This window comes from Catharus ustulatus, chromosome Z, assembly GCF_009819885.2.
Source record: "Catharus ustulatus isolate bCatUst1 chromosome Z, bCatUst1.pri.v2, whole genome shotgun sequence".
Lineage (NCBI taxonomy): Eukaryota > Metazoa > Chordata > Aves > Passeriformes > Turdidae > Catharus > Catharus ustulatus.
The window spans coordinates 20801572-20817612 of NC_046262.2; the positions used below are offsets into that span (position 1 = coordinate 20801572).

General features: G+C 38.4%; 1 protein-coding gene across 5 annotated transcripts in view; it reads left to right on the forward strand.

Moving 5' to 3' along the window:
• The window catches only part of RNF180 (ring finger protein 180), a 73801-nt gene that overhangs the window by 26448 nt on the left and 31312 nt on the right, over positions 1-16041 (forward strand). For 4 of the 5 annotated variants that reach the window (XR_006163154.1, XM_042780149.1, XM_042780146.1 and 1 more), the window contains one exon: positions 7715-7759. The exons of the other annotated variant lie outside the window; for it this stretch is intronic. Coding sequence is in view for 3 of the 4 variants with exons in the window: in XM_042780149.1 (XP_042636083.1) it covers positions 7715-7759 (45 nt within the window). In the remaining variant the exon portion in view is untranslated. The remainder of the gene's footprint in view (positions 1-7714; positions 7760-16041) is intronic. 5 annotated transcript variants of the gene reach the window in all.

The window sequence follows — 16041 nt, forward strand, 5'->3', positions numbered from 1 at the left end:
AAACATAAAGTAGGTTTGATGTTCCGTTTCACTGTCTACAGGACAGATAAGGTTGTAAGAAAATAATGTGAAGAGATTGTTTAAAGAGTAGACATGGACAGACCTGGTAATTCCTCCTGGCTACATAATGACACAGCTTGTACTGTTAAGTAGTGCTTCTTTTGATGTAGGTCCAAAATCCAGACTGAATCGTGTATGTTAATTATGTTATGGCAAAGAGGAATACTGCTCTTGGTGTACTAGCTAACTGAATTTTAAGTTTATGAATTAGAAAAACTGCTGAACAGAAAGAATTCTGCCAGATGATCAATTCTCTTCATCAGGGAACCACTAAACTGAAAGTCAGATCACCATTTTTATAGTTGCTGTGACAATCTGCTGCTGTTTCCATCTCCAGCACAGCACAACAAACTGATCTGGTTTCAAAAAGTAAGCTGTTTAAGGAGGATATAAGTAATGTATTAGAATCACTACTAGATTTATCTTACTGGATTGAAATCTGTAAACCCATGGAATCCATATTTAGAACGGTATTAGCCACTGTGGGGAGTCTGTCTTTTGGATTCCTTTTGTTCTAAAGCTAACTCAGTCCCCTTTACCTTAAGTAGAAATGTAACTGACTAGTGCATGCAAACTGTTTTGATACGTATGTGTGAGCAGTACTGAATTTTTGGGATAAATGCGAAAAAGTACAGTGTGTGACCCAACACAGTGGGGACAGAATGTTTTGAGGATCTCCTTGGCTTAACTTGTGCCGCTATTAGTATAATATAATCTTACTTTATAATGGAAAGATGAAGTAGAATGTAGTTGCTCAGCCAGAGTGCTAAGATAGGCTTACAGTAGTTCTCTGCATTTTCTCTAGATTGAACTTATAAAACTTGTTAGAGGCAGCAGCAGTGAACATCTTATTGTCACTAGCAGAACATTATATGATTCTTTGTTTCTCTTTATCTATCTTTACCACTATTTCAGTAGTTACAGCTACAAAAATACATTCTTCTCTTGCTTGTTTATCTGTCCTAAGTTTCTCTGTCTAATACTCTACCTGTGTTCTTGGCAGCAGTTTGCCTTTTTTACTCTTCCATGTGTTGTACACAACATCATATCAAAAGACTCTTGACCAGCTGCTTTTTTGAATTCTCATGTGTTTTGTCATCTTATCTTCAATTTCTTATTTGGACTTTAAATAATTTGGGGTGTTTTTTCACTTGTTTTCCATCAATCTTTTCTCGTTTTTCAAATATGGTTGTGCATGTGCTGTGGGAACTGACTTGCTGTACTTTAGTATGTAGTGTGCTTTTTATCATCATCATTTATTGTATGTAGCATTCAATTGTGCAAGTAATTCTTCAGGAAAACAGGCAGAAAATGGTATTTTGTGCATAGAGGAAGAAAACGATTCTTATCCATCAAAATGGTTATCATAAAAAACTTTGTCAGTATTTTCCAGCCATATACATGGTGTATGGACTGTGAACGGTTACATTTTAGTGCCATAGGTATAGAAACTTTGCAGCAAAACCCCGCAGCTAGTGAACTATGGCCAAAGCATAGCTTACATCACTGTCAGCACTCCTTTATGTCCCATTCTAGTTTGTAAGTAGTCCTTTATGTGTGGAGAGGGAAGAGACCTGAGCTGATTTTAAGTTCATTGACAGAATGTACCTCTAGAATCCAAGAGTGAGACCATGCAGCCTAAGAAAATTAACTCAGCTTTTTTTCTTTAGCTGTCTCTTGTCATGCTCCTGCTGTGATGCGCAGGACTGCAGCTGAAGGTGGGAGAGCAACAAAGGTAGCAGAGCTTGACTGCAAATGCAAGTACCTTCCTTGCTTCTCCTATGCTTTGTTGGGAAGCTAGACTGTAAAAAAAAGGGGGAAATGGGGTGAAACAGAGCAAGTTCACTGGAGGCTATCACAAACCACTTACGCAAGTGAAATCTAAGAAGAAAACAGAGTTCTGACCATTAACTTGAACTTGTATTTGGATGTTGAAGTAATAGACCAGGAACCTGTGGGTATATATGGAACACACAGGATGGAGAGTATCTTTTTTTCATTTAGCTCTATCTTTTTACTTTTAAAAAAGAAGTTAAGACATATTAGTACATAACCAAGTGCAGCCATTCCATAGTTTGCACAAGAACTTCACCGGTTTTTTGTCTGACCTAAGGAAATTTTCTAAGGCTACCCCCGGCGCACCCCCACCAGTTTAGTGTAGAATGTTTATATTTACAAAAATTTTGTGGTTAATGTCAGATTTATTGAAGAAAAAAAGCAGTGCTTTGTTTAAATTTTGTTTCATCAAAAATTTGTGCTGAAGTTCAAACTTCTTATCAATGCTAGTAGCTCACCTTTCCTGATTTAGAGCCTGTTGGTGCAAGGTGAATCTTCCATGACACATTCTTGTGGAAGCTCACTAGGAGTTCAAGGTCCCTGCTGCTTTACAAAATAGTCCTTTTGAAACTTACTAACCAAACTATTTTGATTTTTGGCACAAGAAAGAACAAAAGGTATGCAATTGTAATATGCTGTGTCATGTTCCCTTCTGTAAAGTTCCTACTAGTGATTTTTTAGACTGTCTGAACAACACCAGCCTGTCAGAATGGTGGATGGGCACTGGGTGTTTGTGACTGAACCAGAAATTTCCAGGAATTATGTTTTGCTTTTGTCAAGCAAGAACATCAATGAAAAGTATATGACTCACCGTCTCACTGATACACTATTGCAATTTAGTTTTATGAATGATATTCTGGGAAACTTGCACAGTTCTTTGTTCAAAATACCAGCACAATCAGAACCACATGGCAGTGCCAAAATATGCCAGTATCTGATTGCTTTTTTAGTTTAAATGATAGTGTGGGTAGGCAGCGTAGGTGGTGGTTTCGTGTTAAAGAGAACGAAAAGGAACGCCCATGCAATTCTGGCCGGAACTGTCTGCTTCTCTTGTCTCATCTGACCCATATTGCCCTGATTCAGAGAGGAATAAAAACTAAAACTGAATACTTCTCTACTGCTTTCTCTACTACATCAGATCATATTGGGTTAACTAGTTTGCTGTTGCCAGCATAAGAGTATAATTTGAACTGTGTGATTGGAGGTAAACAAATGTTAGCTGGTAAATCAGCTGAGCTAGAGCCTGAGAATTTGGCTTATACTTTTGATTTTTGCTACTAATTTGTTCCACAGTCTAACAATCTTGATAGGAAATATTCTTGTGTTGAAGTCTTGGTTGTTTGGAGTCATACTATTTCCTATCAGCAAATCATCTTCACTTGATGGATGTTTCTTGTCATGGCTATAAAAATGTAATTATTCTCAGTGGAAGTGTATGAGAAATTATCCAGAACTGATTTGCTGTGAACAAAATTAAGTTGAGGGCTGGAGTATAATCATCGTGTACTGAAACCCTGACTTTATAATGTGAATATGAAACTGATATAGCTTCAATCTCTCGAAATTTTGAAGATGGACTTTTGTATCTGTTTTTGAGCTTTTCTAGCCTCACATATTTAATGTATTTAACAATGCATTCTTGAATCATATAGTATATACAGTGATACGTTGCTTTGGTAGTTTGTGTTTTGCCCTCTATAGCATTTTTATACTGCTATAAAAATGATAGGGATTATTACTGGGTAGGAGTGGTGTTAAGAAGGACTACTTTTTCTACAAGAGTCTAAAACAATATTTAAAAACTCTGAAAGTAAATTTCCTCCCATGTTATGTAAGAAATCTTAAAATACCAGGGAGGTGGGGAGGAGGAACAGGGGGAGGGCTGGGATAGGGAGAACTAGAGCTGTGGAAAGATATGTTGATTCTTATTTAATTAAGAGCAGTTTAAGCACCTGCACAGTGCCATTTATGGAGGGAATTTATAAAAGATACTAATACAAGTATTTATTTTTTCACTTCTGAAAGGACACATCTGACACCCCCAGTTCCAGCTGTCTGTTCCACTTCTGTAATAAAAAGTATTTAACAGTGATCTCTTTAGAGAGCACTTCTTAGGCACTAAAATAGCCTGCTCATCCAGTCATGCAATTGACCTCTTTCCACAAATCACTGAGCATATTTTTGTGTTAAAAAATGGGTATGGTAACACAGCAAAAGTATGATGCCAACTATATATCTGGTGAATCCAGAATTTCCTGAGATATTAAAATATTTTAGGGGGGGGAGATACATTTTAATTTACACTCAATGATGCAAGAACAATGAAAAGGAGCATCCTACCTAGCTGTTGAGCCTGGGTGACCTGCATGCTGATAATGTTGGATAACCCTAAGACTGAACTTAGACCTCAGTTTATTCTTGGAAAGACAGTTTTTCACTCTTGTTTTTTGACTCCTTGCTTTGTACTAAATTTGGTTTGAGTGGACGTGACTGTACATCATAAGCATATTAACTACAGAATTAACTACTCTCTGCAAATATTTTTAAAACTGAACTGAAATTACAAAACTGACTATATTTTTAACATTTGATAGCAGAAAAAAGGAGTAATTTAATTTTATCTCTGTAGAAAATTTTTAGTGTCTTGTCAGAATTAAAAATATTCTCTGAAAAAGAAATAAAGAATTTTGTGTTCTGGAAATCATAGAATCAGAATGTTTTGGTTTAGAGAAGACCTTAAAAACCATATGTTTCCAAACCCACTGCTATTGACAGGGCACCTCCATTAGACAGGTTACTCAGAACCCCATCCAACCCAGTCTTGAACACTTCCAGGACTGGGATAGCTACAGCTTTTCTGGTCAACTGCCTCACTTCCTCCACAGTAAACAATTTCTGTCAAATACCTGATCTAAATCAACCCTCTTTTGTTTTAAAGCCATTCCTCCTCGTCCTGTCATGGTATGCTCTTTTAAAAAGTCCCTCCCCATCTTTCCTGGAGGTCCTTTCAGGTGCTGGAAGGTGCTATGAGGTTTCCCTGGAGCCTTCTCTTCTCCAGGCTGAACAACTCCAGCTGAGACTCTCCTCAAAGGAGACGTGCTTCTGCCCTCTGATCATCTTAGTGGCTCTGCTCTGAAGACAAGTAGTTCAGTGAGATTACAGCTGGAGAAAAAGTTTGTAGTGACTGGTGTGAGAATAATGACATGCTGTGGTGAAGCTGGAAGACCAGGGTATTCTAATTCAAATTTAAGTTTGAACTGATGCAAAGCTAAGCATGTTACATTTTCCAGGCAGTATTTTCTATGAAAGTATTGAGTGCAGTGCAGGTAATTCATCAAAGCACTAGGAATCCTGGTGTATTTCAAGGGACAAAAATGATTAAAAACCCAAACTTTGATTGAAAGATCATCTTACTCAATTGCAAGAATTCTCTTTTGTGTGTGTGAATGTATATAAGTGTATGCCTGATGCAAACCACAAACCATTTCCAATTTGAAAGATTGTAATTTTATGTAGTATTTTTCTCACAAGCAGTAAAGATGCTGCATTAATTATGGTAATGTGGAGCAATCTGAATTATTAATTTAGTTTAATTTTACAGGTAGAGTAGTTTTTAATTGATTATGCTATAAATTATGATACATGCTTTCACAGAGCTATTATCTGTATTTGAAAGTTTTAAGTGAATATCTAATTTTTATTTTCATAAAACAGTATGTTCAAAACCAGCATAATCTAAAACTAAAAATAAATATTATCAGAAGTGCTTAAGATATTATGACTCGGGTAATAGATTTTAAATTTTAAGAGATTAGTTGTTTGTTGGGTTACTGTTGAAAATCACTTTGGAAGAAGTAATTTTATTTAAAGCTTTAATTGGTAAATAACCTTTGTCAAGTGGGTAAAACAAGTGGGTTTTATTCTAGAGTTAACTGTCTAGAAGCGTAGACAGTAGCTGTATATAAGCTAGGTTCTGATGGTAACATACATTTGTTTTGCTATACTGAAAACTGAAGTTAAAACCTGGGAGAGCCTATGTTCTCTGAGGATTCTTCCTGGGTTCTTTATACCTTGTAAAAATTATTGCAATTTGTAACTGAAATGAGTCATAGTTCTTCTAAGAATCTTGTTAACCTTTGAATTCTTCAAAGAATTGCAGCTCTGGCACAAGGAACACTATCAGATAGCCATATGACAATTCTTATGATGCGTACAGCTACACATTTTATGAAGTAATATTTGAGGATATTTTTTCCATTATAAAATAACTTTTTTCCATTATGAAGTGTTTTTTCCATTATAAAGTACAGTAGTTTCACGAATACAAGCCGCACGGATTATAAGCCGCACCCCCGGTGCCTCGACAATGTTGCTGTCTTTGTCAATAGATAAGCCGCACCCCGAATATTAGCCGCACTTTCGTTCGTCGCGAGAATCCGTGCGCAGCTTTCACAAATTGGCCAATTAGTAACAGGATCGCGGCATAGCGGGCTTTACTGGCTCGGGGCGGGGCCAGGCAGGCTCGGCCCGCTCATGGTTCCCGACGGGGCCGGGTGGCCCAGCTCAGCGCCACGGCTCGGCGGGGCTGGCCGGGTGGTGCTGCCGCCGCCGCCGGGCTCGCTGGCCCCCCTCTCCCGTCAGCACCGCCCCGCTGCCGCGTTCGCTCGCCCGGCTGGCAGGGCTGCCGCCGCCGGGCTCGCCGCCCGCCCCGCTGCCGCTTTCGCTCGCCCCGCGCCACGCCTCGCGAGCGCCGCGCCCGCCCCGCGCCGCGCCCGCCCCGCGCCGCTTTCGCGAGCGGCGGCGCTTTCGCTCGCGGCGCTTTTGCTCGCGGCGGCGCTTTCACGAGCGGCGCTTTCGCTCGCGGCGGCGCTTTCGCTCGCGGCGCTTTCGCGAGCGGCGGCGCTTTCGCTCGCCGAGCGGCGCTTTCGCGACCGCCGCTTTCGCTCGCCCCGCCGGCAGGGCTGCCGCCGCCGTCACCAGGCTCGCCGGCCGCCCCCTCCCGTCTGCACCGCCGCCGCGTTTCCTCGCCCTGGCTGGCACTGCAGGCCCCCGCACCGCTGGGCTCCCCCACGCTGCTGGCCCCGATTGTGCTGGGCTTCCCCCGCTGCCAGGCAGCCCCACACGCCGGCCTTCCTGCTTCTGCCATGCTCCCCTGCACTGCTAGCCCCAGTTCTCCCGGGCTCCCCCGCCCTGCTGGCCCGGGCTCTGCCGTCCCCCTGCCCCGCCCTGCTGGCTCAGGCTCTGCCGCCCGCCCCCCGCACTGCTGGCCCCGCCTCTGCCAGGCTTTCTCACCTCTGCCGGGGCCGGCCGGGCTCCAGCTTGGCTTGGGGCTGCCGCGGGCTCTCACTTCCGTGTTGGCAGCTTTTAGAATTTTGTTAATAGATTAGCCGCCCCGGAATATTAGCCGCACTTCCGGGTTTCCACCAAAATTTTGGTCAAATTGGTGTGGCTTGTATTCGTGAAATTACTGTAATCTCATTTGATACAAGTAGAGAGCTAATGATGGTATGATGGTATCTCTTCTATAAATGAGTATAAAGAGAAAAATGAGCCACCAACATTTGTTTGATGTTAGTGTGTATATCTTTTAAACTTCTACAAGATTGTCCTTTTGACATATAGATGTAGAAAACTGTATTGTTTAGACTGTCAGATCATGTGCTTTTGCAGAAAACACAGAAAATTAGATGTTCTTGTAAAAAATGAAAACAAACTCATATTCTTTGTCAAGGGTAATGTCTGAGGTCCTTTCTTTTCAAAGTGTCATTGCTACCAAGGCAGACTATTTGATTTAAGTTTTTGTTTGTACCATATTTAGGAATTCAGAAGGCTACCAGTCACTGGAAATCTACAACACGTAGAGGTAAGGCAGGCATAATATTTTGGCATTAATTTATCAGATTCTGTGTTGATCTGTTTTCTTTGCAGTCTCAGGAGTATCTTAGCGAGGAGATGTGGTCCCAGGAAGAATACAGGTTGAACTAGGGAAAGCATGTATGTAGTACAGGCCTAAGGACAAGTTCATAGTCTCCTTTCCAGTGCTACCTGTCATTGATTTCCTTCCTTCCTCTTAGTTTGGGGAACTTATGGTGGTGGGTTTTATAAAAATCATAGAAGTAAGATTTCACTGGGTTTTATTACATTATAGAATTAGATTGGGTTTTTGACAAGATCTTTTTACATAATATTTTGAAGTGTTTAATATGAATTGGTCTCTTCTGGTATTGAGAAAGTAACTGTTGAAACTCAAAGTTTATATACAGTAATGTAAGGAACAGTGTAAGTGAACTGTGGCTGAAGGCTGAAGAACTGTTAAAGACTTGTGTACATCATTTAACCTAGTGTTATAATGGTTTCTTATATTTTTATTATACAATTATCATCCATCATTGTGGAACAAGTGACTTGATTTTTTGTTTTGGTTTGTTTGTTTATTGTTTTGGGATTTTTTGTTTGTTTTTTAATAAAATTATTTTTGTATGGCTCGTTATTCCTGACAAGATACAGTCTCTGGAAGAATAATTAAACACTTAATAATGATCTGCTCAGTACCTTCAGGGCTGTGATAGGCTGAATAGCCAGCAGCTAAGCAGCCCCAGCCAGCCCCTTGTTCACTCATCTCTCTTGCAAAGGCAGATAGGGGAGCCATTCTTGTGGGGGCAAATAGAAGGAAGGTGAGAACACTCACAAATCAAGATAGTAACAACTTAACAAGGAAGTCTGTGTGCAAGCAGAGCAAAAAGAGGAGTTTATTTATTTCTTTCTATCAGCAGTTAGCTATCCAACTACTTCCTAGGAATCAGGGCTTCAGCACGTGTAATGGTTGCTTGCAAAGAGAAGTATAACCACAAACATTCACCCATTCCTCCTCATCTCTCTGAGCACTTATTACTGAGCATGACACTTGGTGGTGTGGGTCACCTGTCTTGACTCTATCAGCTCCCCACTTAAAGCCCAGTCCCAGACTATTTTGAAATAGGAAAGGAAGCATTCCAAGGAATGAAGCAATAGCCAAAACACAGGTGTGCAATCAGCACTCTTTTGGCAACAAATACAAAGCACGGTATCTTTATCCTATGTATGAAGAATTTTTTTATTTCTGCATTTGGAGTAGTTTTTTGACACACCTTCCAGCTTTTCTCTGCATTTTTTTCTCAGCAGCATCTCCAGTTCCTGAGTCTGCTTCATATACTGTATATCCACTAGATGATCATGGTTAAATTACTAAAGTTGACAGTGATGGACTTCAGAGCTAAGACTGCAGTCAGGCTTAAGCAGGACAGAGCTCGCATCGCTGAGTTTTTCTTTCAGGTTGTCTCCATCAGTTAAATTTTATTACTTTTGAAGGTTTATCTGTAGAATGAGGACTAAGACTTCTTTTTAGCAACAGAGTATTAGGTGCTAGAAGATTTGAATTTGTCATGCATTCTAAGAATTTGTGCTGGTTGTACCCTTCACAAAGGCTTTATGTTACATCTTCTGCTTGAAGGCTTTAGCTTGTGTCCTTTAAGATCCAAAATTAAGTGCTACCCTTGCATTGAGTGCACTGTAAAAGTAATAAAATGAAAAGTTTGTAGCTGAACAAGTTTTATTCTTTATAAGATTGGCAGGCTTTTGAACAGTGTAAAAGTGAGCTTTGTTGCTTCAAACATGCCCTGTTTTTTCCTGAAGAACTGACATAAATAATACATCTAAAAATGCTCACAGTTTGTCAGCTATAAACTTACATTAAGGAGGCAACCAACCCAACACAATCAAATTAAATGGCATTGGTTTGCTTTGTGTGCTTCACTGTATTGGATCTTTTGTCTTTGCCTATTATGTTTCCTCATTAGAAAATACTCTCTCTGTTCTGCTAAACTAGGACATAGCATGCTGCCCACATTAAGGAGATGAAAATTATTAGCTAACATCAGAAAGTTTCTAGGACCTCACTTGAGATTGCTAGGATTATGAGGGAGGCTGTTGGGTGAGGTCTGTCCTCTACCTTAGTCTACTACTATTTTATAGTAATTCCATTTTCCTCCTCACTGTTATACTAGATGTGAAGTACAAAATAGTATCTTTGCTTAATGTCAGTATAGATAATTTAAAATGAAACAATCTTTAACTAATATGTTAATAGTAGTGGGCAGTGTTAGAAAACCATTGTATTTTTCAGAAAGGGGATAGATATTCTAATATCAAATTACAGTACAGTACTTTGCCACAAAAATGTATTGCAGTTTATTTTACGCTATATAGAACAATACATGGTGTAAAATAAACTGCAATTTTATTTTTGAAATAACCTTTCCAGGTGTTCTTTTTTTCTTGTATATATTTTGAACTGTTCTTGATGTGAAAACATTGTAAGCTGTGTGTTCTAGTTTCTTTGTATTTCTACAAATTTCCAAACTCTTTTATATCTACCTGATGTCAGTCTTGCAAGTATTTTTAGGATGTCAGCAGTGAAATTTTTAAGATGCCTTGTATTCTGATGATTATTTTACCTGCTGGCTATCACAGCCAGATCCAAGTATTCATTATGTCATATATCTAAGCTGGGTCAAATATGTGAAGTATTAGGGCAGTTCACTTCAGTAAATCCTTGTATTTTGAGAATTTTAATGAATGTAGATGGCAACTTGTAGCATGAGCAGTTAAGCTTTTCAGATAAGGTTTACCAGTGCTAAGCTAAATCCAAAAGTTCAGATTCATTTTAGATATGAGAAGATGACCACGCTCATGATGATTTTTTTCTGGTCTACTTTTTGAAAAATTTTAACCCTCAAACAAGAATTTTGCCTTCATCTAAATCAAATAATATTTTGTGGTACCATTTCTTCGTTGAAAGTTAAGTAGTAACTGCTAAGATTCAATTTTTTGTTGGTGTGTTGCACCAACATTTGTCGTAGCATCCTACTTTCTTAATCCAGGCAGAGAAATGTGAAATAGTGGATGTTCAGCTTGATTTTTTTGTTTTGGCATCCTTCAATTCCAAAAGAAAGCTTTACATACTCTGATTTTTTTTTTTTTTCTGGGAGGGTCGATTTTCATACTAAATTTCTGGAAGACTGTGAGATACTTCATTAGAAGAAAAATCTGCAATACTAAACTGTAGCAAAGAGAAAAGATTTAAATCTTCAGACCCCTCCCGTTTTGTAGGAAGGCTCATGAGAAAGGTTGGCACCCTAAAATTTAAAATGGCCTCACTCTCTTTATAACTAGTATCTGGGGAAAAGGAAGTAGGGTGCAAGATCTTGCTTATACAACAGAGAAAGTTTATGCCTTGCATAAAATGAAGTGTCAATTTTCAATAGCTGTTCAGGGAATGTAGTTTGCTCTGCGTGAAATAGTGTTTATAGACATGTATATGAAATTACTAGTAATTATAGAAAGATGCATGCATAAAAATTTTTCACTTATACTATGAAATAAAAAAGTAAGCAATCATTTCTGCTCTGTTTATCAGATAGAAAAGGTAACAGCAGCTTAATTTAAGTATCTGGAAAGTGGATTTATTCAGGTATCAGAATACTAACAGCTGACCCCTTTGAATTCATCCATGTTTAGCACTTTCAGATTGTGGCATCTAACAGTTACATTTGAGGAAAATAAGCTTTTGCACAATTTGGATGACTTTGGTTATGACCAAATAAAATACCAAGGAAGGAATGAACTGCTTATTTCTGATTGTTGCCAATACAGAACTGTAGTTCATAATAATATTTCTGATAAAACTTCTGACAAAGTATCATGAAGATTAAGAGCTGACGACAGAAGGATTAATAAACTGAGCATCTAGATATTATTTTACAGGAAAAAAAATATACAGAACATTTGGGCTGCATTTTATTACTGCAGGTCCACCTGAATTATTTTTTCTACAGCTCAGGATCAAATTTCAGTGTCAGTCTCCAAGGGTTGCATGAAAAGAAGAAACAAAAGGGACATTATTTTTTCTATTGCTGCACGAGGACATCTGAAATACTTTTGTATTTTGGTTGTTTGTTGTTTTAATTTAGCATTGCAATGTCTTCTACAGATGGATTACAAACTACAACTTTTACTGAGTCAGATAAATATGTTATGAAAGTGGACATAAAGGCCTTGTTGTTTATGGCTTTTAGAGTCTTAATCTTAAATAATTTTTTACTTTTAAAAATGTCATTTACAACTTTGAGAAAATCTCCAGAAAAGCAATACAGCTTCTGTAATCAAACAGATTTGTACTTAATGTGAGTTTGTAGTAATGGAAAATATAATGTAATTTTCCTGATTTTTTTAAAGTAGAAACAGATACTTGTGTACTTTAGTGATATGTTTGTTTGCATATTAAGGGACAACTGTATATGAATTTTTCAAGTCATCCTGAACTGCATAAGAAGTGAATTAAAATATTTTATTCTGATGGAGCTAGGATTATTCCATAGTCATCTTAGTAGGTCTAAAAAAATTAAGCAACAGTGATGCAATCTGATTACCTAAGCTTCTCAGACATATTCTTTTTTGAAACCCTTTACTTGTCTTAATTTTCCTTCAGAGCAATTGAATGCTGTTGTTTAATGATGGAGTGTATTTAAGTAATCAATATTTAATTTATTTTTAAAAACTTAACCAACACATTTTAAAGTGGTGGCCTGATTGTTCTAAGGAAGATGATCACTCAGTTGATCCAGTCAGATAAGAAAATTTTTAGAAACTGGGACAGTCCTCTAATTGTCTAAATATAGCTTTAGGTTCCTAATTTTAGGGCAACTTATTTTAAAGCAATTCATGTCACTAGGTGAATCTTTATTTTAATGTGATATCTCACAAACTATAGCTCAGTTGTGGAAATAAAGAATACTTGCAGAATTGTAACTCTTGATTTTGGGGTGAATGGTGAGCTCAGTCTAAGGCACACAGTGGTCACTCACCCCAGAAAGAAGGATGTCACATCCCACAGGTTTCCAAAAGAAGGGTCAGAATTGGTCATACCATAATGCACATCCTGGTGAACAAAAATAAAAGCAAAGTTAGTTTATCTGGATTAAATCTGTCCTTTGGTCATAGTTGTTACGAATCCTAACTAAATTCTCTACTATCTGATAAATAAAAGGTAAGAATTTTGTGACTTCTAACTCAGCCTGTGTTGGAAACGTATTATTAATGTATTAATAAAATTTGAGTGATCAAATTTTATTAATACATTAGCTGTTGACTGAAAGGATGGTCATGGCTACGTAATAATACTGAGGAATTTGTTTAAAAATAATTCGAAGGCATTTTTGAAAAAACCTGTTCTGAGAGTTCAGTTCAGCAAACTTACCTTTCTGTCCCAAATGGTAAGAGGTCTTCTGTATCTAGCAGCCAAAAACTGTGTGACTCTCATTATGTTGATTTTTGCTGATTGCTAGCAGACAAATCTTTGTAGTTACTGTAGACTTTCTACTTTGTGAGTAGAAAGAACTTTACCTTGGAGCAGACAAATGCCAGAACAATGAGACTGTAGAAAACTAAAGATCTGTACATTTAATCTTACTGTTTTGGAAAGCAGTGTTCTGAGTGGAGTGACACTGAGTTATAAACAATTTATAAGTGCTGTTCAGAACAGGAGTGAACCTCCACATCTGACCAGCACACTTCCATGTTGCGTACTCCACTATCTGCTGTATAGTGCTGGGGAAGAGACCTTTGTGAATTAGAGTCAGTATTCTTCACTAAGTGTCTGTTGTATACTGCTACCTCAGATTGTTTAATGCATCACTGTAATTTGCCTTAAATTTATACTGAATGGCAAGAAGCATTTCAGATGCATTCTTTCCTATACTGTATTAATTGTTCACCTCTTCTCCCTGGTTGGGTGGATGATAACAGACTCCCAGCAGGATGTCAGGCCTGTTGGTCTTGCCCTTAAGTCTCACCCATAGGCATTCAGCTTGATCATCATTGGTTTCAATACCCAAGGCATCAAAATCCTCCCTAATACAAAGGGCCACCCCTCCACCTCTTCTCCCTTTCCTGTCTCTCCTGAAGAGCTTGAAGCCATCCAGTGCAGTACTCCAGCTGTGTGAGTCATCCCACCATGTTTCTGTGATGGTGACTACACCACAGCTTTGCTGTTGCCCCATAGCCTCCAGCTCTTCGTGTTTGTTACCCCTGCTGTGTGCACTGGTATACGTGCACCTCAGCTGGGCTACTGATTTCACCCTAACACAGGCTTACCACCTTTGGGCCTGCTTCCAGACAGTCCAGCTGCATCCCCTTCCCTCTTCAAACCTAGTTTAAAGCCCTTGCAGTGAGTTTTGCCAGTTCATGAGCTAAAATCCTTCTACCCGTAACAGAGAGATGGAGCCCATCCAGTTCCAACAGGCCAGGTGAGTGGGGACTTCAAGTCTACATAGCAACTGTTTGCTCTAACTAACACAAAACAGCAATTCATTTACTTCTTTGGGACTCTCATTCCAGTTCCAATATGTATGTAAAACTGAGCAGAATGTTAAGCACTCATGATAGTGCCAATTCTGTATCATTTCAGTTTCCAAAATGCAAAGGAGATATATAATACCAAAAGGAGGAAGAATAATCTCATTTTTTCCCTACAACTTCTTTTAAAAAAAGAAAAGTTGTTAAAAAAAAAGTTTTCTCTCCATGGAAATTAAACCAGAATGGCCAACAAATCATTTTATCTGTCATTGAGGAGTCATATCAAGTTCCACCTTAACATGAAGAAGAACTTCTTCACTGTGCAGGGGAACAGCCACTGGACCAGGTTGTCTGGAGAGGTGAGTCTCCCTCTCTGGAGATACTCAAGAAGTGTCTGGTCGCAAATCTGCACCATGTGCTCTGGGATGACCCTGCTAGAGTAGGGGGTGTTGATTGAAATGAGCCACTGAGGTGCCTCTCAACCTGTGGTTCTGTGATTCTGAACAGAGAACATGGCAATAGGTAACTCTGCACAGCTGCTTAGGTGACTAGGCTTTGAAGTTTTTTGGCTTGCCTTTGAATGTTTCTGAAGTGTTGTATGGGGAGAAATTTAGAGTGCAGGGAATTTAGACTCAGTTGTTGGTTTGTAAAGATATTTAAGCCATAGGTATTGGTCTGTCTACCCTATTATGATTTTTATGTTTGAAGCTTAATTTTGCCAAACACCTGAAAATATGTCCATTTATATTCATTATACCAGTCAACTGAAACAGAGCATTCAAACGCGTACAAACTGTGGTGTACCTGATTTGGAAAAACTTCTGCTAGTATTGCTAGCATTATGTTTTGGTAGGGTTTTTCTGCATTTTAATATTGGATTCATGGTTTTTTTCTGAGTTTACTTTTGAAATATCATTAAAAGTCACTAATTTATTCTACAGAAATGAGGCTAGATAAATTCTGTCTGAAGCAACAGAACACCTAAAGATTTTCCCATAACAGTGACAGTCAGTTCAGTCCCTGTACCCAATATATCTGTTAATTTTAACAAATTTTCAGGAAGCAATGTACCTGATGTAATAACCCTTGTTTGCAGTTGACTAAGGGGTTCAAAAGTTGTTGTGGGACAATGTGAATCTATTGATATTTTTGCCCAGCAACTACTAAGAAGCATTTATTTCTTTTTGTTCTCTTTTTGTATAAAATAATATCACTATTCGTTCTTTCTCACTTTTTCAGATCTGAGGCATATGATTCCAATTCTGCATTATAATTGGAGACTTAAAGTCTGGTTTAGAGCTGCAAATCATTCTAGAGGCAGTTTTCTTTGCAAGATAATCATGTATTAGAACTGATTTTTCTTCAGTCATCATTCCTTTCCACTGCAGACATTTTTGAGCTTATAAAGCATTCTCAATAGGTCAGTTTAAAATGAAGGATTTTGCAAGTTGTTTTTGTTTTTTCATAATGTGGTACTATTTTCATACTTTAATCCTGTAAAAAAACCATTCTGGTTTATGCTTGTTTTTATGTTTTTTATACATAAAAGCTCTGGCTCTAGTAATATGTATAAGCAGCACTTAATTGCAAACAAAAAAAATAATGACTGTTTAAATTACAGTAATTTCATGACTATAAGGCGCACCCTTTTGACTAAATATTTCCCCCAAACCTGGAAGTGCGCCTTATAGTCCGATGTGCCTTATATGATGGACAAAGTTGCGAAATTCGCAAACCCAGAAGTGTGAGCCACAA